General features: G+C 50.3%; 1 protein-coding gene across 4 annotated transcripts in view; it reads right to left on the bottom strand.

Annotated features, from left to right (window-relative positions):
* The window catches only part of HOMER3 (homer scaffold protein 3), a 36,839-nt gene extending 19,260 nt beyond the window's left edge, over positions 1 to 17,579 (bottom strand). For 3 of the 4 annotated variants that reach the window (XM_083484084.1, XM_083484085.1, XM_083484086.1), the window contains exons 1-2: positions 16,793 to 16,952; positions 16,283 to 16,426 (exon numbers count right to left, since the gene is read on the bottom strand). Coding sequence is in view for 2 of the 4 variants with exons in the window: in XM_083484085.1 (XP_083340211.1) it covers positions 16,283 to 16,287 (5 nt within the window). In the remaining 2 variants the exon portion in view is untranslated. Of the gene's footprint in view, positions 1 to 16,282; positions 16,427 to 16,792; positions 17,078 to 17,352 lie in introns of those variants that run through there. The other variant, XM_083484083.1, reaches the window with a different exon arrangement.
* Positions 17,580 to 19,366: the final 1,787 nt, after the last annotated feature.

Below are 19,366 nucleotides of genomic sequence, written 5' to 3'. Positions count from 1 at the left end.
TTTGTCATCTTTTAATTTGCACCTGCCGTTCTAGCTGCTCTCTCTGGCTTTAAATATATTATAAAACAGAACGAAGAAATATTTACCAAGAAGGAAACACACACACACAGCTGGGATGGTTCCCTTCGCTCTTCTTCACAATACCTCACTGAGCAGGAGCAGTCTATCTGAGGAGTGTGGGCTCTGAATTTCAGCAGCTATTCTTAAACCACCCTCATAACCCCCTAGCCCGGCTCTTGATGCAGGTTCCTGTCCAGAGAAATCGCACCATTTATTGTCATAACCTGGTCTTTGCTTTGAGGTGGCTCCAGGCTTGTGGTCCAAAATTGCACCACTTATGCCAGTGGTTCTCAAACTTGTTTCTCTGGGCCACACTTTGAGAATAAAAATGTGCTTGCCCCACACTGATTTTTGTTGCTGTTGACAAGAAGCATCTTGAAAAACAAAAAGAAACCATTCCTAACAGTGCTTGGTTTATAACACAAACGCTACTACTTTATAATATGATCACAGGACACCCAGAAGGTATTACAGTGGTGCCTCGCAAGACGAAATTAATTCGTTCCGCGAGTTTTTTCGTCTTGCGATTTTTTTCGTCTTGCGAAGCACAGTGTCGGGAAAGTTTTGGAAAAGATTCAAAAATCACCAAAGTCTTTAAAAACCTCAAAAAAGGCTACCACACCGCGTTCTATGAGTTGCTCCTCGAAGTCAAGTCGCAACTGTATTAACGGTGTCAAGAAAAAGGAAACAAACTTGCAAGACGTTTCCGTCTTGCGAAGCAAGCCCATAGCGAAAATCGTCTTGCGAAGCAGCTCAAAAAACAAAAAACCCTTTCGTCTAGCGAGTTTTTTGTCTTGCGAGGTACCATTGTAAACAGTGCAGCTACAAAAGGGCACAAATCATTTCCTCACAACCTCACAATGCATATGATAGCAGCGTCGCACAACAAATGTTAACTGACCTGTGGGCAGAGCTCTAGAACTGAAAACAGAGATGATAGATGAACATTTGCAAACCATTAAAATCTTCCAATAAAACCAATTATATATATATGGATGGTATTTCTTCTTCTTCTTCTTTGTAAATTATTTTACTCTGTGTGCTTGTAAAGGTAAAGGTAAAGGGACCCCTGACCATTAGGTCGAGTCACGGCCGACTCTGGGGTTGCGGTGCCCATCTCGCTTTACTGGCCGAGGGAGCCGGCTTACAGCTTCCGGGTCATGTGGCCAGCAGGACTAAGCTGCTTCTGGCGAACCAGAGCAGTGCATGGAAACGCCGTTTACCTTCCCACCAGAGCGGTACCTATTTATCTACTTGCACTCTGAGGTGCTTTTGAGCTGCTAGGTTGGCAGGAGCAGGGACCGAGCAACGGGAGCTCACCCCGTCGCGAGGATTCGAACCACCGACCTTCTGATCAGCAAGTCCTAGGCTCTGTGGTTTAACCCACAGCGCCACCCGTGCTTGTAATTATGTGCTTTTCATTTTTCTATAAAGAATATATATATTAAGTAGGTATACAAACTCAGAGGCAGAGCTTGCTTCTGTTGGGCAATCTCTGGATAGTGGCTCCCTGGTTGGGGAAAGCTCTCCCCAGAGGTTCACCTCTGGCACCTTCAGTCTATATTTTTAGGAACCAGGCAAAAACATTCCTCTTCAACCAGGCCTTTGGGCGATTAATAGCCTTCTGTGGGAAGGGGGTTATTATGGTCTTGCTGTTTTGGTTCAATTATTTTCTTGTGTTTTATCTTGTATTTTCTTCTGTGAAGCACACTGAGATCTTTTGGTGAAGGCTGGTATTTAGTAGTAGTAGTAGTAGCAGCAGTAATAATAATAATAATAATAATAATAATAATAATAATAATAATAATATAGTGAGTCTAGTTTGAGACAAACTCATTTCCTCATCAACACAAAGAAGCCTCACTGTTTTCTGATCTTTCATATTTGTTCTCAGTATCGCTAGATCCTCTCTTATTTTGAAAAGATTCTGACCCACATTCTGCAAATAAATAAAAATACATTTTGATACTAAACTCTACTACCCTGCAATGCTTAGATGTTTCTCTGATCATCCTGGGATCTTCACGCCACGCTTGCCACCCTCTCCTGGCGCACCACACCCCTGGAGGCAGGGTTTGGAGGTCCCAAGCGGCAGGGACTGATCTGCTGACGGTGTGAGTCCCACACCCCCTTCCATGACAGGCGCACATTCCAGCAAGCCATGTCCCCCGCCCACCCCCAGTCTGCAGGCTGCCTTTTTCTCTCTTTTGTTCTTTGGCTTGCTTACAGATGCTTCCAACCAGCCGTTCAGGCTGCAGACAATGACTCTTGCTCCGCTGCCAGAAACAAACTCCCTTTGCTGATTTCTTTATGCCAGGCTGCTCTTTAAAAAAGGAGGGGAAGGCAAAGAGGACCAGCGTAGCCTGGTCAGTTGGCAACCCCATCTGGGAATCAAAACAAGGCCAAAGGAAGGAAGCCAGGGTGGTTGGGGGTTCGAGATCTAATGCACAAAAGGCTTCCTCCATATCCTGCAACATTTCTCTGATGAAAATAGGGACATCCTATTTAGTGGTGGTGGTAGTAGCAGTAGTGTTATATCCTGCCCATCTGACTGGGTTTCCCAGCCACTCTGAGCGGCTTACAACATACTGTATACAGAAACATAATACAGTCATACCTCGGGTTAAATACGCTTCAGGCTGAGCATTTTCAGGTTGCATTCTGCAGTGACCCGGAAGTAATGGAATGGGTTTTGCTGCTCGCGCATGCGCAAACGCTCAAAATGACGTCACACGCAGAAGCGGTGAACTGCGGCATGCGCAGACACGGGTTGTGTTCTGCTCAGGATGCAAACGGGGCTCCGGAACGGATCCCGTTCGCATCCAGAGGTACCACTGTAACTATTATTATTAATAATAATACCTTGCCCATCTGGGCAGCTTCCAGCAAAATATTAAAATACAATAATTCATCAAATATTAAAAGCTTCCCTAAACAGGGCTGCCTTCAGATATCTTCTAAAAGTCTGGTAGTTGTTTTTTCCTTTGACATCTGATGGAAGGGCATTCCACAGGGCAGGCGCCACCACCGAGAAGGCCCTCTGCCTGGTTCCCTGTAACCTCACTTCTCTCAAGGAGGGAACCGCCAGGAGGCCCTCAGAGCTGGACCTCAGTGTCCAGGCTGAATGATGGGGATGGAGACGCACCTTTAGGTATACTGGGCCAAGGCTGTTTAGGGCTTTAAAGGCCAGCATCAACACTTTGAATTGCACTCAGAAATGTACTGGGGGCCAACGTAGATCCTTTAGGACCAGTGTTATGTGGTCTCAGCGGCCGCTCCCAGTCACCAGTCTAGCTACCACATTCTAGATTAGTTGTAGTTTCCGGGCCACCTTCAAAGGTAGCCCAACGTAGAGAACATAATAAAACATTACACATTAAAAAACTTCCCTATGCACGGCTGCCTTCAGACGTTTTCTAAATGTTGTATAGTTACTTATCTCCTTGGCTCAAGGGTTGCATAACACTCCAACATTTCTCTGATGAGAATAGGGAAATCCTAACGAAAAGTGGGACATTCCAGGCAGTGGTGTCGCAAGGGGGGGGTGGGGGGTGATGCGCCCCGGGTGCCATGTCTGGAGGGGTGACAAGAAGGCACACCGCGGGGAGCTCACCCCGCCATCCCTGGGCGCAGTGGCACAATGGGCGCCGCATGCGGAGGATCCTCCGTTTGTGGCTGCAGCCGCGAGCAGAGGATCCCGCCACCGTCCCTACGGCATTCGAGCGGCACCAGTGGCAAACTGCTACATACAACGCATGCGCAGTGTCGCATGCACGCACTGTATGTAGCGATACCACGCAATGCGCCCTATGTAACGACGCTATGCATGTGTCGTACGTAGCAGCGCAATGCATGCGCAGCCAGTGGTTTGCCCCGCCCCAGGTGTTGGTTAGCCTTCATTCACCCCTGATTCCAGGATCAAATCAGAAACCAGGACGGCTTCTGTAAATCTGAGGCTGTCCCTGGAAAATAGGGACACTGGGGGGGGAGCAAAGTCTGCTTCTTTCCCACAAATGTTCAGACTGGATATGCAAACACTGATGTAGGACAGGCCTGCACCTCCCATGTTGTTAAGCACAGAATCTGTGAGAGATTGTAGACCTGGGAAAAGTTCTTTTCAGGATCATATCCCAAAATCACATGAGAGCACGGAACCCCAATTGGCTGCCATGCTCTCGCAATTAAAAATGGGACACCCCATTTCCCCCCCATGACAGTTGCAATGTAAAATATAGGAATATAGGTAGATGCCTTATACAGTGGTACCTCAGGTTACAAACACTTTGGGTTACAGACTCCGCTAACCCGGAAGCAGTACCTCAGGTTAAGAACTCTACCTCAGGATGAGAACAGAAATTGTGCAGTGGCGGCAGCAGGAGGCCCCGTTAGCTAAAGTGGTACCTCAGGTTAAGAACGGTTTCAGGTTAAGAATGGACCTCCGGAACGAATTAAGTTCGTAACCAGAGGTACCACTGTAAAGGTAAAGGTAAAGGGACCCCTGACCGTTAGGTCCAGTCATGGCCGACTCTGGGGTTGCAGTGCTCATCTCGCTTTATTGGCCGAGGGAGCCGGCATACAGCTTCCAGGTCATGTGGCCAGCATGACTGAGCCGCTTCTGGCGAACCAGAGCAGCGCACAGAAACGCCATTTACCTTCCCGCTGGAGCGGTACCTATTTATCTACTTGCACTTTGGCTTGCTTTCGAACTGCTAGGTTGGCAGGAGCAGGGACCAAGCAACAAGAGCTCAACCCGTCGTGGGGAGTCGAACCACCGACCTTCTGATCGGCAAGTCCTGGGCTCTGTGGTTTAACCCACAGCACCACCCGCGTCCCATAGTGAGGTACCCAAAGTGGTACCTCAGGTTAAGAACGGTTTCAGGTTAAGAATGGACCTCCGGAATGAATTAAGTTCGTAACCAGAGGTACCATTGTACTTAATGCTTTATTATGTTTTTATATATGTTGGAAGCTGCCCAAAGTGGCTGGGATAATAATAATAATAACAGCAGCAGCAGCAACAACAGCAATAGCAATAGCAATCAAAACAACAACAACAACAACAACAATTGTTGTTATTAATAATAATAATTATTATTATTACTACTACTACTACTACTACTACTACACCATATTACCATGCAAAAGAGCAACAATCTGAAAGCGACCAGGGGCAGACTTTGGACTTTCAAATTTCGGCAAGTCCAAAATTCCCCATGCCCCAACCTCCCGTTCTGCACGCCTACTATGTCACAGTTGCAGTGCCCCCCCACCCCCAACTCAGCGGTCACACTCCCTCTGATCTGCCTGCAAAGCTTCATTAACTACGAACTCCAAAATCTGGGATCCTGTTGAATCTGGTGCCAAAGTTTTGCAGTCATTTTGTAGCAAAACCCCCATGTTTTGCAGGACCCCACAAACGTGGGGTTTTCGCTGCAAAACAACCGCAAAGCTTTGGCACCAGTTTCGAGGCGATCCCATATTTTGAGGTTTGTAGTTAAGGATGTCTGCCTCCAAAGTGGCCCTTGAGAGAGGACAGAGCAGGACCAGTTAAGCAGGTGGACGTCACGTGAAGCAGCCGCTGGGACTGCAGCTTTGCAGTCTCGACATGCTCAGCCCAGGACATTCTTCGGAGCATGCCAGCAGCCTTTGGTTGCCTGGAGGCACTGGGAGAGCGCTTCACGCACGGCTGCGGAGGGCTTTGAAGAGGCACTTAGAAACCAGCCGGCCACCAGCAGGGCCTGGCGGGGAGAAAGGAGCGTCTCCGCATGTGAGCGGGTGTGTGTGTCCTGGGGCAGAGGGGCGTGCGCACGCGTGCGTGCATGCGAGAGAGCATTCTCCTCCGCATGCCGGCTCCTCGGGACTCTTGAAGCGTGCAAGATTGGCGCTTGATTGTTTGCAGAGAGAGAGAGCAAGGATGCTGGGAGCATAGCAAAAAGAAATGAATGGATCTCTTTTTAGATATAAAAGGAGCAGGACAAAGGACAGTGAGGAGATGGGAATGGGAGGGGGGGCATGCTGATAAAACCAGCCTCACAGAGAGAGGAGGCATCACAGCGCAAAGACGAATCGGTCGGAGCATGCAGGGCCACAGCGGTGAAGCTTTTTGCTGCTGGGGGCTGCCTGGCCACAGTGGATGGAGCCAAGGGCCACAGGGCCCCGTTCTCTGTCTGGCTGCCTACACACCACACATTCAAAGCATGTTTTCATCCCAACCCTAGAATTCTGGGAGCTGTAGCACATGCCCCCATGACACCTTAACTCCCAGCACCTTTAGAAAACTATAGTTCCCATGATTCTTTTTTAGGGGGATAAATGTATGCTGTGCATGGGTTTCTGGCAAAACCCCCTTTCTGCTGCCCCTTGCACCTCTCTTCCTTGTCACATACACAAAAGGGACTGCATATGGTTTTGGGGGTGCAGGTTGCTCACCCCCCCAATAAAAAGTAAACCCAGAGTTGATGCTGTTGCACCCAGGTCCTCTTTGCAGGCTTCCCATGGGGGCAACTGGTTGGCCACTTTGAGAACAGGACATTGGGCTAGACGGGCCACTGGCCTGATCCTGCCACAGGGGTCTTCTCACAACCTTGCTCCTGGGGAAGCGCTCCAGTGCAAAGCTGGGACAGAATCAGAGAATTGTAGAGTTGGAAGGGACACTGAGGGACCCTGAGGATCATCTAGCCCACCCCTGCAATCCAGCTGTTCCCTACGGGGATTGAACCTGCAGCCTTCGCATTAACATCAGCAACATGCTCTAACCAGCGGAGACTCCTAATCTCACGGCCGTGGGTTTGAGCCCCACATTGAGCAAAAGATTTCTGCAATGCAGTGGGTTGGACTAGATGGCCCTCGGGAACCCATCCAACGCTACAATTCTATGCTTCTATGGCAATGCACCCAGCCTTCCCTTTTCCACGGTAACTTTCAAGCCTGTTTAAAAATAGCCTCCGAACGCTCTCAGGTCAGGCCAGCCGCCTCTCCTTCTCCCCGTTTTCTTCTCTGAGCTCAGAGGCTTCGCAGCAGTAGATGCTGACAATGCCTGACTTTGCTGGTCTCTCTGTGTGTATGGGGGGGGGGGGAGCGAGATATTTCCACCCAGCCACATGGAAATAAATGCCATTTGCAGAGAGAAATCCACTGTACAGCTACTCCACAGGCAAATTTTCCCTTGCCCTGGTTCCCTCAGGTTTTTCAAAGTGACTATTTTAAAAACAGGAATGGGTAAAAAAAGGAAGAGATGAAAGAGTGGAGGAGGTAGAGAAAGGACTACAGCAACCTCTGCCATCCAGCCATGTGTGCAGCTGCATCTCTTCCTGTCCACACTTCCTCCCCCCCCCCCATTCATTAACTCTGCCTCTCTCCTGGCCGCTTTCCCCCAGACATCAGCAGCTGCCTGGCCAAATCCCGCTCCACACCCAAGTCCTATCTGCATGGCATGGTTTCGTAGCCTGGCCTTCCTCCGATGAACTGGATAGCTCAGTTGGCAGAGCAAGAGATTCTTAATCTCAGGGTTGGGGGTTTGAGTTCCACCTGGGGCAAAAAGGTTCCTGCATTGCAGGGGGTTGGACTAGATGACCCTCAGGGTCCCTCACAACTCTACAGTTCCATGAATCAAACTCTGGGCGGGGCGAGAAAGTCCATTGGGAGTGGGCAGGCCTTTTTGGATCCTGGGGTCACAGCCTGCAATGGATAAATGCTTTAAATTCTGCTAGCTTCTCTGGAAAAGGATGCAAAGCAATCTCTAGGGGACTAAGAACAGCCTTGCAGGATCAGACCAGAGGGGACCCATCTGGTCCCGTGGTGGGGAACCTGCAGGCAGGATCCTGTGCACAAGAGCGATGCTTTTCCCCTCCCCTCCTGCGGTTTCCAGCCACCGATATTCAGAACAGAAGCATTACTTCTGAATAGGCAGGGCAGAGCCATTGTGACAGCTTCACCCAACATGAATTTGCCACCTTCCCCAGCAACTTCCATTGCACATTAAGCAAAAGATTCCTGCATCACAGCGGCTAGGACTAGACGGCCCTCATGGTCCCTTCCAACTCTACAGTTCTATGAGTGGCAGACTGACTTCTGCCTACAGAGGACGCATCCAGCTGCCGTGGCTAATAGTCACCAACGTGGCTAATAGGCACCAACAGATCTATCCTCCTCTACGAATTTACCGAATCCACTTTTAGAACAATCAGACTGAGTGGCTGCTAGTTCCACAGGCTAGCCTGGTCTCGTGGGAAGGCTTTTTCATTCTATTCTTTTTCAAGACGCCAGTAAATCCCCCTTGAGGAAAGAAAAGAAGGCTTTTTGCACATCCAGTATGACCTGATCTACTCTTCCCTGCCAAAACACTGAAAGGGGGTCGCTGGGCTCCTGTTGCCAAGACCTCCCTCCCTCCCCCCCCCTCTCTCTCCTTCCAACTTTTAAGCAGGTGCCTAGCAGCATCCCTGACCACATGAGTTATTAAAATAGTACTCCTCCTCTTCCCCCCCCCCCCGCAATTTCCAAACTACCCCTCCCTGCTGTGTCTAAAGGGGGCGTGAGGGGAGGAAGGAGATTCTGATTGGTCTCTGCTGACCACCTCACTCATCCAATGGGAGGCTTTGCAATGGGGGGGGGCTGCTAGGAAGAGGGAAAGCGAGAGAAGGTGGAAACCACCAGTGGGCTGAACAGATCTTGTGCATTCATTCCCTTCATCCCTCTCCTGCAACCTCCAATCTGCAAATCTCCCTCAGGGCCATCTTTTCTGCAACCTCAAAAATCTGCCTCTTCTTCAGGTTTGGTGAATTGTGCCTTTGCCTCACCAGCTCCCTCCTCATGCCCTCCTGTGTGCCTCTGCCCCTTCCTCCCCTCTTCTCTGAATTCCATCTCTGCCCTTGGCCTGGGAGGGCCTCTCCTTGGGTGCCACGGCTGAGGAGGGGGGCAGACACATCCCGACATGGGTGAAATTGTAGAGTTGGGAGGGACCCTGAGGGTCATCTAGTCCAACCCCCCCCCCAATGCAGGAATAGGCAGCTGTCCCTTCGGGGATCAAACCTGCAACCTTGGCATTATCAGCACCACACTCTAACCAACTGAGCTATTGCACCCTCTATATAAAGAAATACTTCCGTGGCCTGAGGACCAGGGTTTGGGGAAACCCACTGTCTGGTCACAGTGCTGCTAGCAATAGGTGCTGCCGGAGGAATAATAATAATAATAATAATAATAATAATAATAATAATAATAAGCCGTCCATCCAACTGGGTTGCCTCAGCCACTCTGATGGCACCCAACCAAATATTAAAAACAACAAAACATTAACCATTAAAAACTTCCTGATACAGGGCTGCCTTCATATGTCTTTGGAAAGTTAGACAGTTCTTTATCTCCTTGACATTTGATGGGAGGGCGTTCCATAGGGCGGGAGCCACCACCGAGAAGGCCCTCTGCCTGGCTTCCTGTAGCTTCCCATCTCGTAGTGAGGGAACCACCAGGAGGCCCTTGGCGATGGGCCCCCAGTCTCTGGGCTCCATCTAAACAATGTTGAAATAATGCCCCTCAATGAGGCCAAACTTAGATTCACAAAATGTACCCCTGTGTACCCCCAGCAAAAAGCACTGCATGGCACTATATAGAGTCATCGGCTGGCTTCATGGTTTTTCCCACATTGTGATTTTTGCATAGCGCACACATACACACAACATGATTCATAAAATATTGTCAGGTCAAAAACTATGAAACAGATATCAGGATATGGGCTTCAAAGTGGTTTTGGACAATATATCCACATATTGCTCCTCCCTCTACCCTTCCCCAAAGGCTCTCCATGATCTGCTGCAGCTTTTTGCTGGGTATGGCCCTCTGCGGACCCTGCAAGCCCTGGACAGATTCTCCAAGGAGGAGGACAGCCTTCTTTGCAAACTCCCTGCCTTCGCTTCCCGCGGCTGCCTCACATCCGATGAGGCAGCGGAGGAGACGCAGCAGAGAGCTGGCAGCCAGCCCAGGGCCTGCTGAGTCAGCTCAGCTGAACCGGCCAAGGTGAGAGTTTGCTCCTCTCTTTTTCTATAGCTCACATGGCTTCATGCACATTGCCCTGAAACGTAGAATGAGAAGGGTATCCCGCAAACCCCCCATGCAGGAAATATGGTTGGTCAGAGGTGGTGGAGGCACACATCCTGTCTCAAACGGAACGGCAGGAGCCCCACACTATGTCCACGGAGCTTGCACCTTGCGGAGGAATCCCACTCAACCCTTAGAGAAATATCAGGACAGTCTCATGTGAGCGGGTGGAGAACAGAGCTGTTTCATTCTTGACAATAAAAAGGATTCTAGGGGAAAAGTTATAGGGGAGAACATGTGAGCAGAATTCAGAAGAAGATAAAAGGCTCAGGAACTGGCCTTCCCAGGTACAGCTAAGGAGGAGTCTGGAAACCTGAGAGAGATGCTTCTGGTCGATACAGACCAGGAGAAGGGAAGCTTTCCCAATAAATCAATGGACTGAAGTTAGTGAGGACTGTCAGGTGCAGCCCAATGCAGGGTCACAGGTATTAGAATCACAGGATCGTAGAATCATAGACTTGGAAAGGACCCGAGGGTCATCCAGTCCAACCCCCTGCAATGCAGGAATCTCAGCTGAAGCATCCATGGCAGGCGGCCCCCAAACCTCTGCTCAAAAACCTCCCAGGAAGGAGCGTCCTTCAGCTCTTACTGTCAGAAAGCTTTTTCCTAATGTTGAGCTGGAATCTGCTTTCTTGTTACTTGAAGCCATTGCTCCCACCCACGGCCTAATGCAGGCTTCCTCAACCTCAGCCCTCCAGATGTTTTTGGCCTACAACTCCCATGATCCCTAGCTAGCAGGACCAGTCGTCAGGGATGATGGGAATTGTAGTCTCAAAACATCTGGAGGCCCGGCCTAATGATTCAAAAAAGGGAGAATGAGAAGCCTTTCCGATTACTGCCATTAACCACAGTGCTCAAATAAGAGTGGCTGGAAAGGGTTTGGGTTTTTAAATAAAATAAACACATCATCATCATCATCATTCTATTAGCGCCATTTATGAGCTTAATGTCAAACCAGGTTGTAAAACAGCATCTGTTTGGGGGTTGTGGTGAACGCTCACTGATGGCTCTGAACAACATCATGCTCACCGGTGCATGTGGGGAACGAGGGCGGGGTGGACGGGGGTCATGCATGCAGGAATAAGCACAGCGCTTCCAACGGTGTGGAGAGCCAGGGACAATTCCACTTGGAGCAGCTAGAAGTGGGTGGACTTTTGCACACAGCCCACCTCTCGCCTTCCATTCTGCATCCTAGTTGTGGTGCCCCGAAGGCTCCACACCCAGTGCAAGCAAAGCAGCTGCACTCCCTTAATTCAGCCTCTGGCGCCAGAAGTCAGCACACCTGGAAGCAGTCTGCAGTCTGCCCTGAACCTATGGTCGCCCTCTTAAGAACATAAGAAGATTCACGTGGATCAGGCCAAAGGGCGTAGCGTGGGTTGTCAGCACCCGGGGCAAGGCAAGTAATTGCGCCCCCTAACCCGTGGATTTGCGCCCCCTAACCCTAACCCCCAGATGTTGCGCCCGGTGTGGCCGGCCCCCCCCCCCCGCAGCCCCCACGCTACGCCACTGGGCCCGTCTACTCCTCACAGCAGCAAAATACCCTATAGAACTTCAGATACACACTTCAAAACGACCTTGACAGATTAGAGAACTGGGCCAAAACAAACAAGATGAATTTTAACAGGGAGAAATGTAAAGTATTGCACTTGGGCAAAAAAAATGAGAGGCATAAATACAAGATGGGTGACACCTGGCTTGAGAGCAGTACATGTGAAAAGGATCTAGGAGTCTTGGTTGACCACAAACTTGACATGAGCCAACAGTGTGACGCGGCAGCTAAAAAAGCCAATGCAGTTCTGGGCTGCATCAATAGGAGTATAGCATCTAGATCAAGGGAAGTAATAGTGCCACTGTATTCTGCTCTGGTCAGACCTCATCTGGAGTACTGTGTCCAGTTCTGGGCACCACAATTCAAGAAGGACACTGACAAACTGGAACGTGTCCAGAGGAGGGCAACCAAAATGGTCAAAGGCCTGGAAACGATGCCTTATGAGGAACGGCTAAGGGAGCTGGGCATGTTTAGCCTGGAGAAGAGGAGGTTAAGGGGTGATATGATAGCCATGTTCAAATATATAAAAGGATGTCACATAGAGGAGGGAGAAAGGTTGTTTTCTGCTGCTCCAGAGAAGCGGACACGGAGCAATGGATCCAAACTACAAGAAAGAAGATTCCACCTAAACATTAGGAAGAACTTCCTGACAGTAAGAGCTGTTTGACAGTGGAATTTGCTGCCCAGGAGTGTGGTGGAGTCTCCTACTTTGGAGGTCTTTAAGCAGAGGCTTGACAACCATATGTCAGGAGTGCTCTGATGATGTTTCCTGCTTGGCCATTGTGGCCAGTAGCTGCCAATAGACTTCTCTTCCGGGAATTTGCCCAGTCTTTTTAAGCCCTCCAAGCTGGTGTCCATTGCTGCTTCCTGCAGCAGCGAGTTCCATAGTTCTATGCACTTTCACAGGAAGGACCATGAACACAAGTTCTAACATCACTATAAATGTGGTGTGCAGCCCCAGGTTCCTTTGGGAGGGTGGGCGGGATACAAACTGAATGAATGAATGAATAGGATAAGAATAAGAGAGAAAATCCTTTCACTTCCTTAGTCTCTCGCAAAAGGGTGGCTGGTCCTTTTTTCTTTCCTTTTTTACATGCCCACGTGCCCATGAGGTCCACGCAGATCAGCTAGGGCAGAAGCATTGTCCCTATTTGTCAAATGATCACTTTCATAGAATCATAGAACTGCAGTTGGAAGGGACCCAAGGGTCATCTAGCCCAACCCCCTGCAATGAGGAATCTAAGCTAGTTCATTCATAACAGATGGCCATCCAACCTCTGCTTAAAGAGCTCCAAGGAAGGAGAGGCCGCCACCTTCCTCGCTAGTCCATGCTCCACTCTCGGACAGCTCTGGTATCTTGAAGTCATGGCTTCAATCCTCCCCTCCAGAGCAGGAGGAAACAAGCTGGCTCCCTCTTCCATGTGACAACCTTTTAGATGTCTGAATATGGCTCTCCTATCTCCTCTCAGTCTCCTCTTTCCCAGGCTAAACATACCCAGATCCTTCAACTGTTCCTCATCTGGCTTGCTTTCCAGTCTCCTCTCAGTCTCCTCTTTTCATGACCAGGGAGAGAGCGTGTGCCCCTGTCTACTGCCCCCCCCCCCCCAGCTTTGGACGTATTTCATTTTTTCTTTTTCCGCCATGCCAAAACTGATGGGGTCTACAAGGGCCTTGCAGAGCTGGGGTGTGGAGTTGATAGAGCCCCACTGAAAAACGATGATGAGTGGACAGTTCTGTATAAACCCATCACTAATGCACTATTCCTGCATTGATGAGCCTTTCTGCTGCTTAGCTTCAATTGTTTCTGCAAGGACCTCTCCAGACTGCAGTTTTTTGTGGGTGTATTACGTATTAATTATTGTTGTTAATTACCCACCCTTCACCCAAAGGTCCCAGGCTGGGTTAAAACACAATACAGTGGTACCTCGGGTTAAGTACTTAATTTGTTCCGGAGGTCCGTTCTTAACCTGAAACTGTTCTTAACCTGAAGCACCACTTTAACTAACGGAGCCTGCTGCTGCTGCCACGCCACTGGAGCACGATTTCTGTTCTCATCCTGAAGTAAAGTTCTTAACCTGAGGTACTATTTCTGGGTTAGCAGAGTCTGTAACCTGAAGCGTCTGTAACCTGAAGCATCTGTAACCTGAGGTACCACTGTACAGGCAGCCCCCAGTATTTGTGCATTCAAGATGTGTGTGTGACCCTCCAACATTTCTCTGATGAAAATAAGGACGTCCTATTCCACAATATTATTATTATTAATAATTTTACTACTTATATCCCACTCATCTGACTGGGTTTCCCCAGCCGCTCTGGGCAGCTTCTAGCATATATAAAACAATAATAAAACATTTTTTTAAAACTTCCCTCTACAGGGCTGCCTTCAGGAGTCTTCTAAAGGTTGTCTAGTTACTTATCTCCTTGGCTTGGGGGTCACATAGCTCCAACATTTCCCCCATGAAAACAGGGACGTCCTAAAGAAAAGCAGGACACTCCAGGATCAAATCAGAAACTGGGACACCGAACCCAGGAGAGACCCAGAAACATCATAAGACGTCACTGAAATGTCACTGGAATGGGTGCTTGCCAGCTTTTCCAACGAGTTTCAATTATACGCAAGGTGCAAGGTGCCTGGGAACGTAAGCCCCACATAAACAGGGGGCTGCCTGTGCCTCGGTTTACAAACTTAATCCACTCCAGAGGTCCGTTCTTAAACCAAGGCACACTTTCCCTAATAAGGCCTCCCGCCGCTGGTGCCCTTCGACCGTTCGGATTCCGTTCTTAGACCGAGGTAAAGTTCAGTTTTGCGGAGTTCGGAAACCGAATAGTTTGTACCTAGGGCTGTTCTTAAACCAAGGTACCACTGTATTTAAAACAACACAAAACCAATTCCAACCCTTTAAAACGAGGTGGCTTCTAGATACATACGCCCTGAGCATTGGAAGCCAGGGTAAAGAGGGAAGTCTTTAACATTCTCCAAAAGCCAGACAAGGAAGGTGCAGGATGTCCTTCTGCAGGGATTTCCACAGCTTAGGGGCCACCACAGAGAAGGCCTGGTCCCTCTGGGCCGCCCCCCACCTCTGAGAGCAGAGTAACTACCAAGAGGCCCCCTCTGACCTCAGGACCTGAGAGGGTCTGTAGGGAAGGAGGCAGTTTTTAAGGTATTTTGGGGCCTGAGTCATTTAGGATTTCTGCAATATTATTATTTCCTCACTAAAGGTGCCCAAAACGACCATGTCATTGGCACAATAATCGTGCCTTTAGTGGTGGTTATCCTTGACTGTCTACACATTGTTCTGCATTATTACTCACTCCCCCCAGCGTTGCAGTGATATTGCAACAAAGTCGCAAAGAAAAAAATAAACAAGCAAGCAAACCCCGAACTTTGGGGATATGAAAATTTTCAGGATGTCCAACCCAAAACTCTTGCAGGCGCCAATAGTGTTGAAAGCCAGGTCACACGTTACCATCCAGATGCCATTATGAGCGCAAGTCATCACGAACGCACGCTAAAGGACACCTAGAATATACAGCTAAACTGGCGCACTTCCTGAACACTTCACTGGGTCGCCCTGTGGACGCCCTGCCTGCTCAGAACCCAAATTGATTATGAGAGTTCAACAGCTGGGTGTCCCAGGTTCAGATCCTGCCCTGCTGTGAGGACAGCCAGAGCTGGCTTCACATTTTGCACATGTTCCCATGTGCCCTTGGCAAGGAGCCATATTGGTGCCCCCTTTCCCCTTTGCCAGAAGAGCCTGCGCACCTCACCCGGCCGCCCAGAGCAGCAGAGGAACAGCCAAGGGAGCGGGCAGGATCCTAGCCACTCCAAGCCACCTTGCAGAGCCCCTGGGCCTACACCCCTGCACCCAAGGAAAGAGAGGCTGGAGGAGCAACAGGCAGTTGCCCCAGTGGGGGTTGCAAGATGGGATTTGTGGAGGTAATGGGGGGGTGGGAGGGGGGCGGGGAGGCCAGCTGACCCTCGTGCTCCACCCTACTTTCTCCAAAACTGGGGGTCAGGTGAAACTAGTCACTGAGCAGAGTGAGGCGCCCCAATGAGCCATCCTGCCTTTCAGCAGAGAAGGGCTAGAGAGGATGACTGAAAACAGGACCACTTTTTTCTGTTGTTATCATTATTGCTATTGCTATTGTTATTGCTATTGTTATTATTTAAAATGAAACTTCTTGCACCCTGTGATGGCCAGAAGCAGGGGGGGCTGGGGAGGGGAAAGAGGAAGGGAGCCTGTGGCAGGATCAGTTTAAAAGGTCACTGGCAGCAGAAGAGGGAGGAAATAAATCCTCCCCTTTTGCAGCAGGGGCTGCCCTGACCACAATCCATTGGCTCCAAATGAGAACCTTGTGGCAGAGAATTTCAGAAAAAACGCCTCTCCCCGGGACCTCGAAACTTTCGAGCGATTCAGCGGTTTGGCTTTGTTGCAAATCTGTTCATTCATGGGAAGCAAAACCTTTTTTTTTAACAAAACCCCGCACACACATAGTTTTTTTGTTTTAGAAAGTGGCAAAAAACCATCACCCCCAATTCTTTTTGTGCAAGCCGTGCAAAAGTCAAAGGCTGCTTCTCACCCCATCTTCGTCTCCCGGAGGTCTCTTTTCTTCCAGGTCTCCCTCTGATCCTTTCCACGTTGCTTTCCCCACCTCCTTTCTTCGGCTCTTTCTCTCCGGATCCGGATCCTCCTCAAATTTCCGGAATTTCACTTTGGGAATCCACTAGTTGGGAAGCGGGAGGGGGACGGGGGACGGCGGGGTGGCAGGGCGGATGCGGGCGGACAAAAGGGAGAGATTTGAAATAGTGTATGAGTCTGGAGCCATGCATTGCAAAGGCAGATTACCCAGACCGGAGCGACCCCCCTCTCCCCGCAAGCCACAAAGGGGTCCCCCCACCCACGAGGGAGCCCCGCCAGAAGAACTTTGCCTCTCCTGCTGAGCAGATGTGTGTGTGTGTGTCAGGAAGAGGGTGGAAACAGAGGAAGGCTGTCAGCTGCCCCCCCCGGGGTGTGTTGCAAATATTTCTCCTTCTCTAAGCCCGACCCCAAAGATTTGCAAATAAATCAGAATCAAAGTCGGTCTCCTTACCCGTTTCTATGGCCTTTTGTGGGGTAGCTTGGCAAGGTCTTTGTTCTCCTTTTTTCATTAAAAAAAAATTCTCTTCCTTCCTCCACCAACTCTCTGCTGCTTCATCTCTCGGTCACATTTCTTCTTTGAGTTATTTCCAAGGGCTGGGGGGGGGGGGGAGTGTCCTATTTGTCGGCTCCTGGGCGCCACCTGCTGGAAGGCCCTGGCGCGCATTTCGCTTGCAGACCCTCTGCGGGGGCGCAGAGTCACTTTCAGGACCCCCGGGTCTCTTTGGGGGCGAAGCGACTGCAAGGACAGGGAAGGAAGGGCATCCCAGCCCGTGCTGGGGTTTGTTTTAAGCACTGCTGTGTTTTAAATATATATAATGGGGAGGGGCGGAACCTTTGCATCCTGATCCTGGGGGCCGTATCACCTTCCCAGGGAGCCTTCCAGGGGCCACATGCTCTATGTTTCTATCATATTCTTATTTTTGTCATTACTATTATTACTATTGGGGTGTTAGGGAGGTGTGGTCGTTTGACCACCTTTGGTCCCCACCCTGCACTCAGCTGAGCTCTCACCTGTGGTTCCTGGAAGCTGTCAGCAAGCGACCACAATCCCTGGAAGGTCTTCTCAAGGCGTTAAAGACTTCCCCTGCCTGTGAAGGCCGGCTCCAGTAGATGGAGCAGATGAGACCAAGGGTTTCTGCACAGGTTGAAGAGGGAAGTGAGAGGCAGGTGGGGCTCATCCCCCTGGGAAAGGAAACTCTGATCCTAAACTTCTGTTGCCTTGTGGGGTGTCTTCAGGAGAAGAAAAGGGCAAGGACTAAACCCTACACAAATCTGGAGTGGAGCCCTAAGACGGCTGGATGGTGTCTTGAATGCAAGGGGTTTGACTAGATGGCCCTTGGGGTCACCTTTGCAATGCTTCAATTCTATGAGTGTCCCCAACACGAAACTCTCAAGCAGAACTGAGGCTCAAGAGCACCTCCCTCCCTCCCACCATTTGCATGATCTGTATAGGGAAGTTTTTAATGTTTGATGTTTTATTGCATTCTTCCAGTGGCGTAGCGTGGGGGGTGCAAGGGGGGCAGGCCGCACCGGGCGCAACAGCTGGGGGGGGGCGCGCTCGCTGCCTCCGGAGTCGCCGAAGAGCCTCGGGTGCAGGCTGTAGCAGAGCCGCATGTCTTGCGGCGCCCGGCTGAAGGTGCCCGGCAGGCAGCGGCTCTCAGCGCTCGCTGCGGAGGACGCGCCAGGCAGCCCCTCCTCACAGCCCCGCCTCCGCCGCCGCTGCTGCAGCTGCTGGGCCGTTGCATTTTCCTCGCCTCTCTGCCCCCCTCCTCTTCCGGGCAAGCGGCGTCGTTTGGGCAGCAGCACCAGCGGCAACTCGCAGGTTAGGGGTTGGGGGGGCACAAATTACGTGCCTTGCCCCGGGTTAGGGGGCGCAAATTACTTGCGTTGTCCCGGGTGCTGACAACTCACGCTACGCAGCTGCATTCTTCTATCTGTTGAGGGATGTGGGTGGCGCTGTGGTCTAAACCACTGAGCCTTGGGCTTGCCAAACAGAAGGTCAGCGGTTCGAATCCCTGCGACGGGGTGAGCTTTTGTTGTTCGGTCCCAGTTCCTGCCAACCTAGCAGTTCGAAAGCACATCAAAGTGCAAGTAGATAAAAAGGTACCGCTCTGGTAAATGGCATTTCCGTGTGCTGCTCTGGTTCGCCAGAAGCGGCTTAGTCATGCTGGCCACATGACCCGGATGCTGTACGCCGGCTCCCTTGGCCAGTAAAGCGAGATGAGCGCCGCAACCCCAGAGTCGTCCACGACTGGATCTAATGGTCAGGGGTCCCTTCTTTACCTTTACCTATATCTGTTGGAAGCCACCCGGGGTGGCTGGGGCCACCCGGTCAGAAGGGCAGAGTACTAATAGTAGTAGTAGTAGTAGTAGTAGTAGTAGTAGTAGTAGTAGTAATAATGGCTGGTAGCAGCCCTTGGGGATGTGTGCAGGGGGAAGTTTCCTAAATTAAAACTAGATGGACTTGCTTTGGTATATTTCCAGCAGGACTCAGAAAACATCCATTCCTTTACTTAAGTTTATAGAAAGTGGTTGCTTTCTTTTTTTGCTATTTTTTCCTCTCCCTTTTAAAAAGACACCTGTCCTCATTTCAGAGGTTAGGGATCTTTCAGACCTTTCAGAGGGACTCCTCTTGAGCTGGCTGCAGCACCAGCACCCAGCACCCAGCACCCCTGCCCTGGGCGCAGCTTCCTTCTCTGAGCAGGAGCCGTCTCGGGGCTCTGAGTCAGATCCTCATGTGGGAACTTGTGAACGGCTGGGTGATTAATGCTCCAAATAAAAAGCACCCCTTCCTTTCCTGTTGAACATTTGGGAGAGGCACTTCTGATCCCAGCAAGATGGGACAAGGCACATAAGCATCACTCCCAGAGCAAGGCCCGCAATATGCCCACATCCCGTTCCAGCCCCCGCCAACCCAATTAAGACAATCTGCCTCGTGCCCAATAATTAGTTTCTAAAATGAGCCTCAAGGCAGGTTGAGGGTGCCCCTACTTGCCCTACTTTCTAAGGTGTCTTTAGCACCATT

This window comes from Podarcis liolepis, assembly GCF_965112155.1.
Source record: "Podarcis liolepis genome assembly, chromosome: 18".
Classification (NCBI taxonomy): domain Eukaryota; kingdom Metazoa; phylum Chordata; class Lepidosauria; order Squamata; family Lacertidae; genus Podarcis; species Podarcis liolepis.
Note: the sequence above shows the minus strand (reverse complement) of the source record. Positions and strands in the feature narration are given on the sequence as shown.